This window comes from Oncorhynchus keta, chromosome 10 (assembly GCF_023373465.1).
Source record: "Oncorhynchus keta strain PuntledgeMale-10-30-2019 chromosome 10, Oket_V2, whole genome shotgun sequence".
In the NCBI taxonomy this organism is placed as follows: Eukaryota; Metazoa; Chordata; class Actinopteri; order Salmoniformes; family Salmonidae; genus Oncorhynchus; species Oncorhynchus keta.
This window is the reverse complement of record NC_068430.1, coordinates 59,689,999-59,706,082: the sequence shown is the minus strand read 5'-3', so window position 1 is coordinate 59,706,082 and position 16,084 is coordinate 59,689,999. Positions and strand designations below refer to the sequence as shown.

The 16,084-nt window shown below is 42.8% G+C and overlaps 2 protein-coding genes across 2 annotated transcripts in view; one reads left to right on the top strand and one right to left on the bottom strand.

Moving 5' to 3' along the window:
* tp53bp2b (tumor protein p53 binding protein, 2b) overlaps positions 1 to 6,173 on the top strand; it is a 44,358-nt gene extending 38,185 nt beyond the window's left edge. Inside the window, exons 17-20 of the mRNA XM_052526060.1 lie at positions 131 to 152; positions 511 to 652; positions 882 to 1,081; positions 3,980 to 6,173. Of these exons, the coding sequence (XP_052382020.1) occupies positions 131 to 152; positions 511 to 652; positions 882 to 1,081; positions 3,980 to 4,021 (406 nt within the window). The 3' untranslated portion in view covers positions 4,022 to 6,173. The remainder of the gene's footprint in view (positions 1 to 130; positions 153 to 510; positions 653 to 881; positions 1,082 to 3,979) is intronic.
* A 39-nt stretch (positions 6,174 to 6,212) lies between these two features.
* On the bottom strand, positions 6,213 to 15,633 carry LOC118389090 (GTP-binding protein 2-like). The gene is made up of 12 exons (XM_035778819.2): positions 14,725 to 15,633; positions 14,194 to 14,220; positions 13,845 to 14,029; positions 13,523 to 13,634; positions 12,928 to 13,125; positions 12,490 to 12,664; positions 11,912 to 12,131; positions 10,808 to 10,943; positions 10,405 to 10,463; positions 9,805 to 9,976; positions 9,089 to 9,253; positions 6,213 to 8,310 (listed from the first exon to the last, which is right to left on the bottom strand). The coding sequence occupies exons 1-12, from the start codon at positions 14,938 to 14,940 to the stop codon at positions 8,116 to 8,118; spliced, it is 1,860 nt and encodes a 619-aa protein (XP_035634712.1). The 5' UTR covers positions 14,941 to 15,633; the 3' UTR covers positions 6,213 to 8,115.
* Between the last annotated feature and the right edge of the window lie 451 nt (positions 15,634 to 16,084).

Below are 16,084 nucleotides of genomic sequence, written 5' to 3'. Positions count from 1 at the left end.
TTCCTCCCCTCCCTCCCCCTCTGCCCTCCTCTCTACCTCCCCTCTCTCTGCCCTCCTCTCTACCTCCCTCTCTCTGCCCTCCTCCCTCCCCCCTCTGCCCTCCTCTCTACCTCCCTCTCTCTGTCCCCAGGACTCCCTCCATCTGCTGCACTGTGCCCTCCTCTCTACCTCCTCCCTCCATCTGCCTCCTGTAACAACTGCCCTCCTCTCTACCCCCCTGCCCTCCTCTCTACCTCCCTCTCTCTGCCCTCCTCTCTACCTCCCCCCTCTGTGCTCTCTGCCCTCCTCTCTACCTCTCCCTCCCTCTGCCCTCCTCTCTACCTCCCCCTCTGCCCCCTCCCCTCCCCTCTCTCCCTCTCTACCTCCCTCCCTCTGCCCTCCTCTCTACCTCCCTCCCTCTGTGTGTAAGTTCTGCCCTCCCTCTCCTCCCTCCATCTGCCCTCCTCTCTACCTCCCTCCATCTGCCCTCTGCCCTCCTCTCTACCTCCCTCTCTGCCCTCCTGTCCCCAGGTGGAGTCCGGGCAGGTGTGTAAGTTCCTGGTGGAGTCCGGGGCTGCTGTGTTCGCCACCACCTACAGTGACATGCAGACAGCGGCAGACAAGTGTGAGGAGATGGAGGAGGGCTATGCACAGTGTTCCCAGTTCCTCTACGGTGAGACCGCTGGTGTACTCTGACTGGAGGCAAAGCACAAACATTATTTGCTCAAAACACTGTGCGCCTATTATTCTTTTTCCGTTTTGCACTCGACCCCTCTGCTTGTTTACAAAATGTAGCTACCCTCACCTACTCTAACTGACGTCCTTCCATAACATGTTTTAACGGATATTGAATTTGAACAGCTTGTTCCTGACAAGGTGGGTGGGATTTTGTGTTGATGCAGGTGTACAGGAGAAGATAGGCATCATGAACCGTGGGGTGGTGTACGCCCTGTGGGACTACGAGGCCGAAGACGACGACGAGCTGGCCTTCCAGGAAGGCGACTGCATGACTGTGCTGCGGCGCGAGGACAAGGACGAGATGGAGTGGTGGTGGGCCCGCTGCGGAGACCGAGAGGGCTACATTCCAAGGAACCTGCTAGGGGTGAGCAGAAGAGAGGGGGGACACTAGCCTGGCCACACATGTGCTCTACCCCTAGTTCCTAAGTCCTAGGCACTCCTGTAGATCTGAAATGATGGGATCGGCGTAAGAAATATGGCAAAAATCATAGGCAGGGTGAAGAGCAGTCAATTTTGGAATTCAGCAGTAGTGTCTGTCTGGAGGCTGCAGCTCCATATTGTATTCAGAGCAGTGGTTTAGTATAGGAAAAGTGGACATGCACATATCCATTGGTTTTGACCAGGGGCCATTTCCACAAAGCGTCTAAAAGGAGGAATGCTGATCTAGGATCTGTCCATATACCGTAAAACTTCCATTAAACGCAGGGCCTCCAACAAACGCCTGTCTCTTCTAATGGCCGGGCATCGCAAAATAAATGCCAGTCTCTGTTAAATGTAGGTTCAAAACAGGGTAATTTACCAGTAGGTTATGCATGCACGCATTCTCTCACACTGCTCCACTGGGATTTCACAGCATCTCTACCAAAGAGTTCAGAATTGTTTTTCAAACCTCTCTCTCTACCTTGTGCTGGATGATTGATCCCAACCTGCCAAAGTGCAATAATTCTGTCTGTTAGCCAGTGAAAAAAACTGACCACCGTGTTGTTTTTAGTTGAACCTTTATTTAACTAGGCAAGTCAGTTAAGAACAAATTCTTATTTAGAATGACGACCTAGATAGAGGTTGGATATTCAACAGACATTCGGCTCTATGGGGCTAGTGAGAGAGTAAAGTACCAGTCAAATGTTTAGACACACCTACTCATTCAAGGGTTTTTCTTTATTTTTACTATTTTCTACATTGTAGAATAATAGTGAAGACATCTAAACTATGAAGTAACACATATGGAATCATGTAGTAACCAAAAAAGTTTATTGTATATTAGAGATTCTTCAAAGTAGCCAACATTTGAATTGATGACAGCTTTGCAGTCTTGGCATTCTCTCAACCAGCTTCACCTGGAATGTTTTTCCAACGGTCTTGAAGGAGTTCCCAGCCCTCCATAATGCTCCTTATTGGTCAAATAGCCCTTACACAGCCTGGAGGTGCATTGGGTCATTGTCCTGTTGTAAAACAAATAATAGTCCCACTCAGCGCAAACCAGATGGGATGTGGTAGCCATGCTGGTAAAGTGTGCCTTGAATTCTAAATAAATCACAGTGTCACCATCACACCTCCTCCCTCATGCTTCACGGTGGGAACCACACATGTGGAGAATACCCGTTCACCTACTCTGCGTCTCACAAAGACACGGCAGTTGGAACCAAAAATCTCACTTTTGGACTCATCAAACCAAAGGACAGTTTTCCACAGGTCTAATGTCCATTGCTTGTGTTTCTTGGCCCAAGCAAGTCTCTTATTATTGCTGTCCTTCAGTAATGGTTTATTTGCAGCAATTTGATCATGTAGGCCTGATTCACACAGTCTCCTCTGAACAGTTGATGTTGATGTGTCTGTTACTTGAACTCTGAAGCATTTATTTGGGCTGCAATTTCGGAGGTGGGTAACTCTGAACTTATCCTCTGCAGCAGAGGTAACTCTGGGTCTTCCTTTCCTGTGGTGGTCCTCATGAGAGCTAGTTTCATCATAGTGCTTGATGGGTTTTGCGACTGCACTTGAAGAAACTTTCAAAATAATGATGGACTGTCTTTTCTGTTTGCTTATTTGAGCTGTTCTTGCCATAATATGGCCTTGTCTTTTACCAAATAGGTCTGTCTTCTGTATACCACCACACCCTTGTCACAACACAGCTGATTGGCTCAAATGCATTAAGAAGAAAATAAATTCCTCAAATTCACTTTTAACAAGGCACACTTGTTAATTGAAATGCATTCCAGGTGACTAACTCATGAAGCTGATTGAGAGAATGCCAAGAGTGTGCAAAGCTGTCATCAAGGCAAAGGGTGGCTACTTTGAAGAATCTCAAACACTCTTTTTGTTACTACATGATTCAATATGTGTTATTTCATAGTTTTGATGTCTTCACTATTATTCTACAATTTAGAAAATAGTAAAACATAAAGAAAAACCCTGGAATGAGTAGGTGTGTCTAAACTTTTGACTGGTACTGTATATCCAACTTCCAACCTCAAACTAACTGTACCACAATCCACTTTGCCGCTTTTGTAGCCTAACATTTGCAGTGTGTTCTAAATGTATGTGTTTTAATTAGCAAACAGGACTGCCGGTGAACTTATTAATGACAGTAGCTTGTTTTTTAATCAACTTGTAGAGCTGGAAATCTGATTATAACTGTGTGAGCTCTGCGTTTTTAAGCAAATAAACACCTGGGCGCTTAAAGTTATCCATTATGGCAAATTAAATATCAAAAGTCCTACTCTGAGATGTTGTGAATACTTGCCCCGGTGCTGGGGGTCAAAGAATATGTTCAGTGAAAAGCAGGGGTTCAACTTTCACTAAGCGGTCCAGTAGGCTATTTGGAGTGTTTATCCAATTGGAAAAAATATTTATAATAATAATAATTATGTCACCCCCACTTCTAAAACTGAAGTTGTGCCCCTGGGGAAAAGTATAAAAGTGCAACTTTCAATCTATTTTGGGAAGAAATTACCCTTGAGGGTCTACTTCTCTGATTAGAAGACTGGTGAAGACCTAACATTTCTTAGTCCCGCATGCCTTGTGAAGACCTACCAGCTCCTTGCGTAACCCCCTTGACAAAACCTTTTCTGCCATTTCACATCACGGAGATAATCCTTTATCTGGCAAGAATGAATAGATTTCTTTAACTAGTGGGGGAAATACTGTCACTTAAGAATGTTATGTAATAATGCTGAATCTAAATTGAGACCATCTAAATGAGAATCTCAGCCCCCTGCTTACCATAGTTGTATGATCTTTAAAAATGGTATTTTCTTCTTCTTAGCTGTATCTGAGGATCAAGCCACGGCAGAGGAGCTTGGCTTAAATTATATCGGCTCACGTTCCACCCTACTCGCTGACAACAACTCCGACTTGAAGAAGTTGAGGAACAAGAAGTTACTTTAGAAAGGCGAATGAAGAACTTTAATAGTCCAGCACTACATTTCACGCTTCTGGTCATTTGGATGTCAAAGTCAAGCATTACACTTCAATCTTTTGGTCTTTTGGACCTGTCTGTGAAGGACCATATCGTGCTAAATGGTTTTCAACCTATGTATGGATAATATACACATGGTCACGCTGTTTCCTTTTCACTGCAGGAATGTATACACCGTGCGACATTTGTAATGGACACTTCTGGACAGTGTTGTTTTTGTAGACGTGTGATTTTCTGAGCAGAATCTATTTGTTAGGGTTTGTAACTGTGGCAGTTGGAAATGTAAAGCTTTTTCTACGTCATGGCATTTTCCATAATCTTACTATCAGGTTATCACAAACAATCTTGCTGTGGGTATACAGTGCCTTCAGAAAGTATTCATACCCCTTGACTTATTCCACATTGTGTTACAGCCTGAATTCAAAATGGATTACATCTGTTTATTTCTCACCCCATCTACACACAATACCCCATAGTGAGGAAAAAAAAATGTTTTGTATTGAAAATGAAATACAGAAATATCAAATTAACATAAGCATTTACACCACTGAGTCAATACATGCAAGAATCACCTTTGGCAGCGATTACATCTGAGTTTTTCTGGGTAAGTCTCTCTCTAAGAGCTTTGCACACCTGGGTTGTACAATGTTTGCACAAGTATTATTTTAAAACTTCTTCAAGCACTGTCACGTTGGTTGATCATTTGTAGATCACCATTATCAATTCTTGCCACATATTTTGAATCCGATTTATGTCAAAACTGTAACTAGGCCACTCAGGAACATTTGATGTCTTCGTAACCAACTCCAGTGTATATTTGGTCTTGTATTTTAGGTTTTTGTCATGTTAAAAGTTGAATTTGTCTCCCAACGTCTGTTGGAAAGCAGACTCAACCAGGGTTTCCTCTGGGATTTTGTCTGTGCTTAGCTCTATTCTGTTTATTTTTATCCCAAAAAACTCCCTAGACTTTGCCGATGACAAGCATACCTATAACATGATGCAGCCACCACCATGCTTGAAAATATGAAGTGGCATTCAGTGAGGTGTTGGATTTTTGCCAAACCTAACGATTTGTATTCAGTACATAAAGTTAATTTCTTTGCCACAAAAAAAAATCTACTTATTTAGGCTTGCCCAAACAAAGGGGTTGAATACTTATTGACTCAAAAGCTGAAAAGCTTTTCATTTGTATTTAATTTGTAATTCAAATAATAATATCCACTTTGACGTGTGTGCGACACAGAATCTGTTTAATCCATTTTAAATTCAAGTTGTAACACAACAATGTGGAAAAAGTCGAGGGGTGTGATCACTTTCTAAAGGCACCGTAGTCCCACCTGGATTTGAAGCTCTCTAATGTTGTGGTGGAGTTACTTTGTTTTCCTATGAATGTCTATTTTTCAATATTTTTGTCGAACATTTTGTGTGTGTAAGTACTGTATGTAGCCTGGCATGCTGTGCTAGTAATGAATGTTGAAAAGCACAAGCTTCAAGGGCCTTTGCTCAACATCATCTCCTTATCCAATCGTTCATATCTTAAAGGGCTGCTCAATGTTATTCCCGGAGAGGTACTGTCCTGTATGTTTTCGATCCAACCGTAATCTAGCCCATCCTATTTATAACAATTAGGTGGTTGATAAGCTGGTTAGTTACAACTGCAGTTGGAGCGAAAACAAACATACATGAGGGTAGCTCTCCAGGAACGGTTGGACCGCCCTGCACGTGGACCAGACAGAATATGACCAGCATTCTTTTGGTTACACGTTATAACTTTCATGATTAAGCCATTACAATCCTTTATAAATGCCTAATAATTCATGTAAATAGTCATATTAATAGTATGTAGACCCTTTAACTATTTATACATCTTTAGCTTATTCATGAAAGTCATGGAATTGAGTCATTTAAACCAGTGACATTTCAAAACGTTGCTTTTAGCTAAGTTGCAAAATGCACATTAAATGTGTTCTGTGAACAACCTGTGTTGACCATCAAGCCAAATAAGTTCAGCTTTTAAAGTCAATAAAAATATGCAAAAATACTTGTCTTTTGATGTTTTTTTTTATGGGGAGAGAAGGTGTCACGATAAAACATGTTTAATAGTATTTACACAACCTTGATGCAATGCATACACATACTGCAAACTTGCCACGTGTCTCAACCAAAGAAGCTAATACCTGTAATATTATATAATCTAAAAGAAAAGCGTTCTGCATGCTTTCTGTATACTTATGACCGCAAACATGTAAAAAGCAGCATACATCAGTGGTCACTGAGACCTCAATATGCATCAACACCATGATAAATTGAGTCCCGTTGTTTCACTACAGAGCACCTTACAGCTCTACGGGACGTAGTCCGGGAACCTCTGGCGGACTCAAACATGCAGAAGCTATTCCAAAAATACAAAGTGCAAAATCGACAACTCTCACACAAATGTTTGTGCTTCAAAATGGTATTTAGAAGTGGATGTACATTACATTCAATGCTTTAGTTATAATTGCACACAACCTCGTAAACGGTGAGGGATAAAGTCTAGAGTTCAATAAATATTTGTCATTTAGGAGTCCATTTAGTCTGATTTTTAGATTTTCACAAGTCCCTATTAAGCATGCAGACTCCACATGGGTATCTAGCTGCACATAGCTGCCTTGTACACAGACAAGCCTGAAGCTATTGACATAGACAGCATTGGGTTCAATGGGTTGACATAACAGGGTAACAAAAGCGGCGTCTCTACTATGGAAAACATCACTTGATACTTGCCCCTACATTTCTTTCAGAACGGGTTTGCAATGCAACATTCACTTGACTACGCCAAGCATCTCGACTCTGCTCCTTCTCAACCCTCACACATTATTGCTGCCCTACACAGACTTAGTTGAATTTAACATTTAGAAAATTAGCATGGCAGCATTTACGGTCGCCACTTATTTGCGTCACCAAAATGGGCAGGGCAGCACGTAGTCTACTTTTCCTTAATACTCATCAAGACGAATGAAGTGCAGAGAGTAAACCACAATATTTTAGAAAAAGTATGGAAGGAAACTTGCATTCAAAAGCATGGTAGAAGAGCTCTTCCTTTTGAAGACAGGATCACCACTGGTTGACTTCCCTGCATTCCACATGCTTTTGAAAGCAATGCTAGCTGATACAACCTATTTACACTAGCATCGCTACATGCTCCAAAAATGCTAGCCATTCTGCACATTGCTAAATAACAAACTTAAAAAGGACAACCCCCTTAGGTCAGGGTTTCCCAAACTCCCCCCACAGGTGTACGCTTTGTTTTTTGCTCCAACACCACACAGTTGATTCAAATAATCAAAGCTTGATGATGAGTTGTTTCATTGAATCAGCTGTGTATTGCTAGGGCAAAAAAGCCCGGGCGGGGGGGCAGGACCGAGTTTGGGAAACCCTGCCTTAGGTAAGTGGACAATGAGCTAAAACTGTTTTTAAAAGCCAACTATCCCTTTAAACCTCCAAAGGATGGGTATGCTGAGTATGTTCCACATCGTCCAGTCCAAGTAAAACAGGGAGAGCATGCATTTGATCTATTGTATCTGTTTTATGAAATGACCCTCTGGTGTTTGGAGCCAGAGAGGGATGGGAATGGTTCCTTCAAGCAATCCACAGCAGATTAGATGAAAGCTTAGCCTGCCTTTCGAAGAGGTCACCCAGCTTTCGACTAAAGACGCTGACCTTTGCCCAAACCCACCCTCGTCAAAGCGTCGCCCCAGAATCCACCACTGAGAAGGATCAAGGTTTTCAATCGGGCTTCACATCTCTACATGGCACGAGGGGCAGATGAGGAAAGTACAGTACAGACACACTTAGATACAAACAAATGGTGATTAAAATACCAGTGTGTGGTTCAATACCAATCTACTGGGATGACGTCCGGTGCCGGCAGTTCGCACAAACTTACTCAGAAAGGGGGGGGGGGCATGTTCAGGAGAGCTTATAATTTCCTCTCCTTCTCTCTATTTCTCCATCTCCCTCTGGTTCTGGTCGTGGATCTGGTTTTGGTCATGCGAGTCGGGCAGGAGGCTGGTGACGTGGCCGATGCCCTTGGTCACGCCCTCCCTGAAGAGCAGCTTGGCGCCCATGCGGAGGTACTCGGGGTGTTTGATGAAGCGGAAGCAGACCACGGCCCTCTCTCCTGTGCGCAGCTCCTCCTGGTGGTGAAAACAGGGAAGGGCCCACCAAACGGTTTGTGTTGACTTATAAAGCAGCAGGGCCACAATCAGTAGGTAGATGTTGCTATAGAGCTGACCTGATTCCTCTTCCTCTACATGGCAGAGTGGCATGTTTGTACTATATAATAAAATCTCTATCTGAACATTGCACAAGGTTTCATTTCTGGTATAAAAAAAAATATTGACGTTGTAAAAATTTGTCTAAATACTACAATGTATGAAGGATGCTGTATAAAAGAAAAAGGAGTATATACTTAAACAATAATGCCCGAGGGGGTGTGGTATATGGCCAGTATATCACGGCTAAGGGCTGTTCTTATGCCTGGATACAGCCCTTAACCATGGTATATTGGCCATATACCACAAAACCCTGAGGTGCCTTACTGTTATTATAAATAGGTTACTGAGGTAATTAGAACAGTAAACAAGTAGTTTTGCATCATACCAGTGGTATATTTAAACAATAAGGCCCGAGGGGGTGTGGTATAGGGCCAATATACCACGGCTAAGGGCAGTTCTTAGGCATGACGCAATGCGTAGTGCCTGGATACAGGCCGTAGCCGTGGTATATTGGCCATATACCACAAACCCCTGAGGTGCCTTATTGCTTTTATATATTGGTTACCAATGTAATTAGAGCAGTTTAAATAAATGTTTTGTCATACCCGTGGTATACAGTCTGATATACCATGGCTATCAGTCAATCAGCATTCAGGACTCTAACTAGCCAGTTTATAATTATTATTACTAAACTAACCTTTCCATGCAGGCACTCCACGGTGGCCGTCTGTCTTACGTTCCCCACGTGCACGGTCACTTGGAAGCCCCGACGGAATGTTTTGGCGTGGAAGAGAAGGACGATGGCCGCCTCAAACTGCCAGCAGATGGTGGGGTTCATCTTCGGGCTGACCATCACCATACCCTATTCAACACACACACACACACACACACACACACACACTCACCAATAAGTACTTTGGGAAATGGGAAAGGAACAACCATTGTGGAAGTGATTTTAGAAAACAGTACACTGCATTTTGGCTACATATGATTTGTGAGTTGTTTGAGTGTACGTGTGTATTATATTGTATTATGAGTGTGCATGGACATTGTGTCAGATTGTTTCAAGGACCAAAATGTGTTTTTCACTGACAGCTATCAATTTAAAATAATAACTTTATTTATAGAAGAGAGAGAGAACAAAAACATAGTAGGCTACACAGACCTCCCTATACTTGAGATTTCACATGTAACACACAAAACAGAGGACATATGACAGTATCATAACCATGAGCAGTTTGTGCAGTCGTCTTGTTTCCAAATGTGACCCTGCAATGTTCAGTCAGATTAAGGGATGAGATTGGCAGAAAATTGAAAATGGGAGGGGAAACTATAGTATCTTATAGATAAAAGTCATGAAAATTCACATCTGGGCACATGTGGTGCGGGTGTGTTGTGGCTGAACCCTCTGACCTTGCGGAGCAGCGATCGGTCAAAGTTGCCGAGGGCCAGTGTGGCGGCTTGGCCGGCTCTCAGCACCCTGCAGGCCGAGCGGTTCCTATGGATGCTGCCCACCTTCAGCCTCAGGAAACGGCCCTCGTCCGTCGGGCCAACCACCAGCCTCTCCCCCTCGCGACACACCCCACTGTCCGCGGGACAACGGGAGGAAAAACATTATGATATGTCAAAGTGGAACTCTCCAGGGCAAATCATTTTTAGCAGCGCTTCAGGGTTACACCGTTTGCAGTACATCGACTTCTATTGGTTTTTGATTAGCTAAAAGCTTAATTGAGCAAATCCAATAAAAGTATCTTTAAAAAAGGCCCAACAAAGTCACCTATAGATGTGAACATGATGCACGAAAAATGAATAATAATCGGTAACATGACATGAATGGGATTTGTGCCACAAATGCTAAAACGTTACGCACTTGGAAATAGTGCCAGGGAAACTAACCCAAAGCAGGATTGTTGTCAGACCTTGTCCATAGACAGCTTACAATCCCTAGAACAGTGCTAAATCAATCCATTATCATTCATTCATGAGTATCAATATGACTTATGGCCAACTGACCTGTAGAGAGTTCCTCCCACCACTGTCCCCACATCTGGCACGGTATATATCTCATCTACCTATATTCACAAGCAGAGGAATTAGGACGTCTATTTTGCAAGCGTTGATGCAGAATAAGGGTGTGAATCTGAATGTGTGAAAGTGCATGTTCACATCTCGTATGTATGCAATGTATGTCTGGGTGTATGTTCTGTTATGCGTGTGCATGAATGCATGTATGTATGCGTTCGGATGGGTTTGTAAAGAGTGTGTGTATGTGGGTAATATATTAGTTCTTCGTGCACAAACGCGTGTGCATGTGTATTATTGTGTTAGTTGTGAGTGTGCGTGGACACACACAATGTCCATGCACACACATCATTCACACAATAATTGTATCCGTTAATGTGTCTGGGTGTAGTACCTGGAACTCAGTGAGTTGCTGCATGAGCTCCTCTTGCTCCTTGCTGTTGCTGAGAGGAGGCAGGATGTTGAAGAAGACCTTAAGCAGGTCCAGACTCTCTCCAGACACGCTGGACAGGGTGAAGATGGGTGTGATGCTACGGCATAAAGAGTGGACATGACCTTTACAACCAGTATATAACCTAAGCATAACGTCAGAAAAGGCGTCAGAATGGTGTCATTCAGTGTAAAGAAATTGGCTTGGGTGATCGTAACGTCTCTGGGTGTCAACTGGTTATCTGGTTGAGGGGACATCGGATAACCAGATTACAACCAGGTAAAGACATGTTTTTCATAGCTACATCAAGTCATAAAAATGTCATATTTTGGATGTTATCTGGTCAGATAACCAAATAACAACCAGATAGACATATTTTAATGGTTGCTCAAAACTTCTCACCTGGTTATCTGACTTCCATAAAATGTGTTTACACCCGGGAAAATTGCATCATTATGATGTCCCATGCCAAATTCTGCCCACTAAGATAGTTAGTCCCTTGATGCTTAAATGGGTGTATACACCCAACTAGGCCTGGGAATTGCCAGGGACCTCACAATATGATATTATGATGATACTTAGGTGCCGATACGATATGTTTTGCGATTCTCACAATTCTATATGTATTGCGATGTGATGCAGCAATTTTATTGTGTTTCGATGTTCCAAACATATTTCTCACCACATGTCTCCTGCAGAGGGACAAGCGAGAGCCATGAGAAAACAAGTTTTGATCAATCAAAACATGGAAATAAAAGTGCTAAAACAAATTGGCTCCCTATTTAAAAAGATGGAGAACAAAAAAGGAAAAATACTGGAGTTTTGGTGCAGCTATCGCAAACAATAATATTGAGATATTGTCAAAACAATATGATATATCGTCAAAAATAATATCCCAATATGTAACTGTATTGATTTCCCCCCCACCAATACAAACAACATTGCTGTACATGCTTGCTAAGTCAATTCCCTTCTAGTCACTCTGGACTAAGGCCTATGTGGTGTATATTGGGTTCTGAATCTCAATTCTAGTTTCCTTATAGGTCTTTTCTCCTTTTCAGCAGCTACCTGGAGGATTGAGCGAACTGCTGGGCGGCTGTGACAGCGTCATCCGGGCTAGCCACCACCATCGGCACTTTGTTACAGCCAGGCAGCTTGAGGACATGCTCCAGCTGGCGTACTGTGCGCTCCACCGTGCCCTTGGCGCACAGGTCCACCTTGCTGACCACGATAAAGATGGGTACCTTTAGTGCCATGGCCAGGCCCAGGTGCTCCCGGGTGGTGCCAGCTATGGGGGAGAAAATCGTATCTGGTTGGGTCAGTGGTAGGGTCGCAAAACTCCCAGTAATTTACCAAAGTTACCAGACTTCAGAAATGTTGGTAACTTTGGTCATTTATACTTGAGTAGAAAAAAATGGTGTCAATGTTGTCCATGGGTTTCTAGTAAATAGACCATATGGTTCAGGAGAAGATTTATGGAAAAACATCTAATCAACAAGGACCTCATTTGCAATTAACGCCACATACTGTAAGTAGTCAAACGCACATCACTTTTCATAGCTTGCTGGGCCAAACAAATCCTGTAGTAAGTTAAAAAGGTCGGCACAATCTACACTGTTATTATATAGCTATGTGATCGGGCTTACCTATGCCTGTGTTGGCGCTGACCACCAGCATGGCGAAGTCTGGGCAGTAGCTGGTGAGGCCAAAGATGGTGGTTTTCAGGTACTTGTGGTGGCCGGCCAGGTCAATGAAGGTGATCATCTTAGAAGAGCTCTCGCAAATCTCCTCGGCTGTACGGGAGTCACTGTAGTTCACCACCTTCAAAAGCCACATGAGAGGAAGTTCAATTAACTTGTGTGTTGTTACATGGTTTTTATGGGTTAGTAACAAATGGAAGGTGTTCAAAACATTTGTGTGCTGTTACACAGTTTTTTGTGTTGTTACACTTTTTTGTTATATCAGTGTAGTTTTTGAGGAACAAGTTTTATTTTATTTTATAGTCTTTGCTCAAAGGAAGGGAAAACTCATGCATGTTTATCCTTCCTTCTTTATCTTGTCACCTATAAGACGCTGTTACCCACCTCCCCTTTGCTATTGAAGCCCAAAATCTCAAAGCTGATGCTTGATGTCCTGCCCGTTTGGATCTCATGAAGGTGCCTGAAGAGGTTGAGGCGTGCCCGGCCTCGCCCGTTGTCCAGCTCGCCTTGCGTCAGCACGCCCAACAGTGTGGACTTCCCTGAGTCCACGTTTCCCAGTACCGCCACACGCAGGTCCAAGAACTGCTCTCATACACACACAAGAGACACAGCAGTGAAATTACAGCAGATTGACGTGGCAGAAATCCTTCATTGTATGTACAGCTTACCATTGACCATTGATTGAGTGCAAAACAAGAGAGTCACTCTCCTTTTGCATTTTAATGCTTAATTGACAGACAGAAAATAAGCAATGGGAGATAGGTGAGGAGGAGACAGTGAGAAGTGAATTGAACCACAGACTCCAGTGGGGAGTTGCATATGTGCAAGGAGCCAGGAGTGTTACAACTGGATCACGTCTCAGCACACAGTCAGCCCTTCTACTCTATTCACTCTGTAGTCCATAGGCTAGCCTTACTTTTGAGATTTGTAATTTGGGTGAATTGTCTCTTAAATAAGACAAGGTGCTGTTTAATCTCACCTGTTGGTCGTCTGGAACTTTTCGGACAAGAACCTCTGCGATTTTCCGGCAGTTTCTGTCCGAGTCATAATCCACCTCTCTTTCTCGTAGAAGTGTGATGTCAGCACCAACCCTGGTGAGGCAGAAATAGCACATTTCTAACCAACACCCACCAAACTGAGGGGCAACTGTTAAATACAGTAACAATGGCAAACTGTCAAATTAGACATTTATAAACTAGCTTCTTCAAGATTCAATGGGCATAATTGAAATGACCATGGAGCTGAAGAAAGTATCCCAGATTGTGCCTTTGGTGATGTTTGCAAACAAGGTAGTGACATACTTCTCTGCCATCCTCCGTAGGGTCTTCAGCGAGGCTCTCATGTCTCCCTCTGACAGTCCGACAAGCAGGCCATTGTCTTCCACCCCAATCTGATACACCGCCTCGCCCCGTCCCTCTTGAAGACGCCATTTTAACTGGGTGGCCAGGTGCTCAAAGCGGTATTGTGTGGGGTTCACCAGCTTCAGCTGCAGTGAAGGTAGAGCACGGGACAGCACTTCACCACCAACAAGTGTCCAACAAGTGAACCTCGTGTTTGAGAGCATATACATGGATGTGTTTTGACTTTTGATTACTAGCTACAGGTGAAAGGGAAGATGACATGCAAAAAGAAAGAAATGTATACTAGTACCTTATATTCAATGTTTCCCTCTTCAGCCTGAGAGAAACAGAGGGGTGGACATGTTTTAAAAATGTGTGCCTGTACTGTATTTTGACAGACAAGCACACACCCCTGACTAATGTACTTCTGAATAAAAACTACCCACACCACAGCAAGCTATCACTACAGTATTTTACATCTATGCACCACCAGGGGAACAATGTATCTTGCAACATCATGGAGCTGCCAAGCTGCTCTCTTGCAGCTAGTCACAACATTGTTATGTGCGAACGCCAGCTGTTGATGTCAACAAACAAACAAATGTCCATTCCCTGCTTATAACAACGTTACATATGGCAAAAACGTTTCTTACCATGGAAAAGCTCAGGCGACACCATCTGCCAGATGCTAGCTAAAATAATGTCAGAATTTGTAAATAGCTAGGCTCTGGCTAGTCTAGCATTGGATAACATCGCTAGCTAGCTAACTAACATGAACTTGATAGCAAGCTCCAGCTAGCAGTAGCTGTACATCTGCTACAGTAGTAGCTAGCCAACTTACCTCCGGTGGTAAATACGGTGGGGTTTTGTTGGTCTTTGTCTTTTTATTCCTCCGTCTCTTTCTTCTCTTCCCTTTTTTTGAACGAGTTTTTTTGGACGTCATCCTTCTCCCATTACCTGAACTGGGTCCTTGCAAATTTGATCTAACGTTAGGCAAATTTGATCTAACGTTAGCGACTGTACCAACGCCAGTCCCGCCTGATATTCGCGCATCCATCACGGAAATGAATTAGCTAACGCGAACCCACACTGTTTCTGTCAGTAAGAATATAACGGACTTAAAGTTTTACGTCTGCAAATGAATCAATACACATACATATGGGCTCAGAGTGGGTAGCTAACGCAATCGGTCCAACTGAGGCTGGCCTTCTCTCCATCACTTGCCTTCTACTAGTCCAGGGTTCCCCAAATAGCGGCCCGCGGCCCGATTTATATTATATTATTTCTGTTACAAATATTATACTATTATCATTTGTTCTAATTGTTGGACATACAATATTATAAACACCAGGAAATCAGCTTCAAGTGATTTTAATTTTGAAATCCTGTTCCCAAATTACCACATAATAAAGAGACTTCATCTCAAATAAATGTAAGCAAGGTTTGAAATGATTCAATTTTTTTGTTGTCAAATATGATATCTGCTTTGGCTTCTTGCAGTCAATTTGCAGTCTACAAATTATGTTCTGGTCACCAACCATCAACAAAAAAATCGTCCCGCTGCTAAATCTTGCAGATGATCCCTGCGGACTGTGAAAATAGGTTGACGCTCCTGCCTCAAACGAGTCTCCACCACTAGTATCCGTGTGATCTGGGGTTTTCCTTCAGGGTTTACAAAAGTTACCAGAATCACAATGTTCAAATTGGCTATATTGTTTAAAAAAAATACATTTTTTAAATGTGGTTTTCGGTCTTAATTTAAGATTAGGCATAAGGTTAGGTTTAAAATGCAATTTTAATAGATAAATTGTAGAAATAGGCGGGGGACTTTGTGGCTGTGGTAACTAGTGACCACCGGAAGGAAGGACCTCCCGGATCGCTTCCTGACCAACGGGTCAGGTCAGAGATACCTTTGAGGAGATGGGAAACTCCATTGAAATCGAATTAAACCCCATTGTGTACGTTTCCCATGCTAAATCAATGGGTCGCAAGGTGCATTCTGGGCGATTCAAGGGGTAAGAAGAGCTCTCCCTCAAGGAGTGAATATTGAAATATTTTCCAAGATATAGGATAAATAACTTACTATCTGTAATATTGTATAGCTTTGGAATCGTGACATTAGGTACTTTCGAGGACTCTTATTTTATTTAATTTTTTTAAACAACATTCATTTTTATTAACAACAAATCAATACATAAAGC